General features: G+C 38.2%; 2 gene segments (V, D, J or C); both read right to left on the bottom strand.

Moving 5' to 3' along the window:
* Positions 1-1,052: 1,052 nt before the first annotated feature.
* On the bottom strand, positions 1,053-1,517 carry LOC102001050. The segment is given in 2 exon segments: positions 1,053-1,363; positions 1,475-1,517. Coding segments are annotated over 2 exon segments (354 nt in total).
* A 131-nt stretch (positions 1,518-1,648) lies between these two features.
* Positions 1,649-3,591, bottom strand: part of LOC113458531 — a 7,626-nt gene continuing 5,683 nt past the window's right edge. Inside the window, 1 exon segment of the V gene segment in view lies at positions 1,649-1,729. Within this exon segment, the coding sequence occupies positions 1,649-1,729 (81 nt within the window).

Genomic DNA, 3,591 nt, shown 5'->3' with positions numbered 1-3,591 from the left:
TTTCCTGATGAGACACATTCTCCACAGTACCTGAGAATGAATGGACCACATTCATCACAGGGGCTTTCAAGAGGCCACCCATGATGTTTCCCTATGGTATTGTATATTTTTTTGTATTTATTGGTCCAATATCTAGTGTGAGATTTTAAAGATGGATTCAGTTTGGACAAAGGAAGGTCTTAATGCTGATATAGAAAAGTCACATGTAAAAATTTTTGCAGAGACTAAACCATATGGTGGTCATTTTATCCTTCCCTCAAAAATATCTGGGAAAGCTTACTAAGTAAAGCAGAGTGTCAGGAACAATATTGAAAAGCTTGTGTACATTTAAGGACAATGCTCAACCATTGTAGCTGTTTCTATTATTTTGTCATGAGCCTAGGAGGCCCCAGCACACTGCCTCATAAATGTTCTTACACTACTCCTCAGGAATTTGCTGGAGTTAAAACAATTAGAGAATGTGAGAAGAGAGCCATTTTTTTTCTAGCCAGCTCTTATATCTTTATTTTTTTCTTTATTTTTATTTTTTTTTATTTTCGAGACAGGGTTTCTCTGTAGCTTTTGGTGCCTGTCCTGGAACTAGCTCTTGTAGACCAGGCTGGCCTCGAACTCACAGAGATCCTCCTGCCTCTGCCTCACGAGTGCTGGGATTAAAGGCGTGTGCCACCACCGCCCGAGAGCCATCTTATAAGCAACAAATAGACATTACTGTGAACATTGGTGAGTAACAGCTAGAGCCTTAAAACCAATTCTCTAACTTCAAAAAAGAATGTTCTCACCTCCTTAGCTCTGTACACATGAGATTTGATTTTTTTCATAGTCATTAATTTTACAGAGCACTGCTCTCAATACAATTCTTGCATTTCTTCTTTTTCACAAGGAGCTCAAGAGGCAGAACTATGATTTATCCCCTTGAGTAATAAGAGGGAAATATCCAATGAGTGTGATAAGTAAGAAATTCAGATGATCCTTTTCAAAACCATAGGCCAGTCTTGCTAGGAGGAGAGGAAAATAGTTTCTGTCCTGCTTCCTCATTTATCTGGGTCACTGTGTCACCCACTACTATCACCTGTAGCACAGTAATAGTCACCTTCATCTTCAGGCTGAATGTTGGAGATGCTTAAGTAGCGATGAGCCCCAGAGCTGGAGCCAGAGAAGCTATCAGAGATCCCATCTCCTTTATTGTAGTTTCCATTACTCCTAAGAAACATCAGATACTTAGGAGGTTTTTCTGGCAGTTGCTGGTACCATTCAATGTTGTAGCTGCTGTGTGCACTACTTAAGGTACAAGTGAGTTTGACTGAGGCTCCCAAGGAGGCTGAGGCTGTGGGTGACTGAGTCAGCACAGGTTGGGAGAAAGACCCTGGAAATAGAGAAACACATTATCTCCTGGTGTGAGAGAAGAGATGATAACATACCTTGTTGTCATTTGGTTTCCCTGAAATGACATTAGGGTGCAGATGATTTTTCTTACCTGTACAGTGAAGGAGGAAGAAGAGGAGAGGAATCCAGGCCATCGTGCAGACACCACTAAGCTCTGCTGAGACAGACATGGTGTGGGTCTCTCTTATCCTTTAACATTTCTCAGAGAACTGACAGGGCCCTTCATGCAAATATTCAAATTTGTCTTGGTCAAGAAAATTCCTTCTTAGGTGTTTGTGCCATTAAAATCTGGGTGACACTTCCTCCTGAGTCTGCCCAAGCGATCACAGTGGTCCAGCTGCTGGGCCTATTGAATCATGAACAGTTACAAAGTAGATGTATGTGTTCTCAGCTTAGAGTCTCCAGATCCTTCAGTGAAACCTATGGACCCCCACTGACTAGATTTAGGTCTGTCATGTCTATGAACACCATACTTTCCCAAAGCATTTTCTACTAAGCATTTCCTGATTAAGGTTAGAAAGAGTTACCTTCTCTGCGGCTGAATTTAGAATCTTCTCTTCAGTTTTCTTCTCCCCAGTGGGAACACTATGTAGACCATTTTTCTTACCCTATGTGTTATGACCCCCTACAGGACAGAAGGCATATATCAGAAATACTGGTGATGAAATATTACATTATAATAAATAACAGTAGAAAATTACACTTATGAAACAGCAATGAAAATTTCTATGGTTTGGGTCACCACCAAATTAGAAACTGTATTAAGGAGTCAGAGCTTTAGGAAATTCAAGAACCAAAGTTTCAGAGTTTAATTTATAAGTATTTCTTTATTCAAGGGCTTTTTCTACTTATGCTGAGGACAGAAAAATTTACTCCGTGAGCTTCTTCTCAGAATGCTCAAGAATCTAGGTGTATTATCTCTACTTGGTTCCTCAGCAGATTGACCCACAGAGACACACTGATGAATAATAGTATTTAGAATAATAAATATTATACTATGTGACTCTGTTGATGCATTATAAATAAAATAATTGAAAATCACATGGCAATACTAAAGAGAATTATAAAGAAAAAAGGTTGGAGCAAGAACAGAGTGGACCTATATTTGTCCTTAAGGATTGTAGAGTATTGACAAAGGATGTCTGTGTGTGTTGGTTTCTAAAAAACACTCAGTGATACCTGCCTATGACTTATGTGATACAAAATATAGTATTTATCTGACTATCCTTGATCTTTCAAAGACAGTTCACAAAAGGAAACAGCTCTAAATTGGAGGCAAGAATTAATGAACCATGATAGAAAAATTAGTCATTGGGGAGGTTGGGCAGAAGTAAGAGAAATGTCAAGACTATATGGATTTGCTCAGTTATATTTTAATGTACACATGGTTAAAGGAACAATATACCTAGACTGACTTTGTCAAACAACCAATCTGCCAGGATCAGAGTATTTTCAGAAGAGCAGGTGTGTGGTAAGTCCTTAAGAGACAGATATGATTGATGGCTCCAAAAAAACAGTATCTTCCAGACACAACAGGACTGATTCACATATTAAGTCATAGAAACTATGAAAGCAAGCATTTAAGACGAGCACAGGTTCAAATCAGACAAAATGCCACCAAAAAAGAAATAGAATAAAATAATCTTAACCTTAGTTGAAATTTATTTGTAATTGATAACACAGAAAAGGGAAATTCAGTTATCTCCAATGAGTCTTACTGAAATACCAAACTCACTGCAGGGCAGGCCACATAACAAAGTGAGTTAGTCAATAGTAAACAGACTCTATAAAGTGTGTGTGTGTGTGCGTGTGTGTGTGTGTGTGTGTGTGTGTGTGTGTGTGTACTTTTTGTATTGTTTTATTTAGTCTGATTGATTTCCCCATTTTACTTTGTGGATTTTGTTTTGGGTTTTCTGTTGTTGTTGCTTTATTTTTTGTATGGGGAATTCTGTTTTGATCTGCTTGAAAGAGAATGAATTTAGGTGGGAAGAGAGCTGGAAGGATCTGGGGGAATGGAAAATATATGATCAAAATATTTTACATGAAAGAATTTAAAAAGAGAATCTGAAGACAAAATATTAATTGACAAATACAATAGAAAGAAAAAATAAAGAAAGACTAGAGAGATAGAGGGTGGATGGAAGAGAGGAAGAGAGAGGGAGAGAGAGAAAGAGAGAGAGAGAGAGAGAGAGAGAGAGAGAGAGAGAG

This window comes from Microtus ochrogaster, unplaced genomic scaffold (genome assembly GCF_000317375.1).
Source record: "Microtus ochrogaster isolate Prairie Vole_2 unplaced genomic scaffold, MicOch1.0 UNK43, whole genome shotgun sequence".
NCBI lineage: Eukaryota > Metazoa > Chordata > Mammalia > Rodentia > Cricetidae > Microtus > Microtus ochrogaster.
This window is presented reverse-complemented; position numbering and strand designations above follow the sequence as displayed.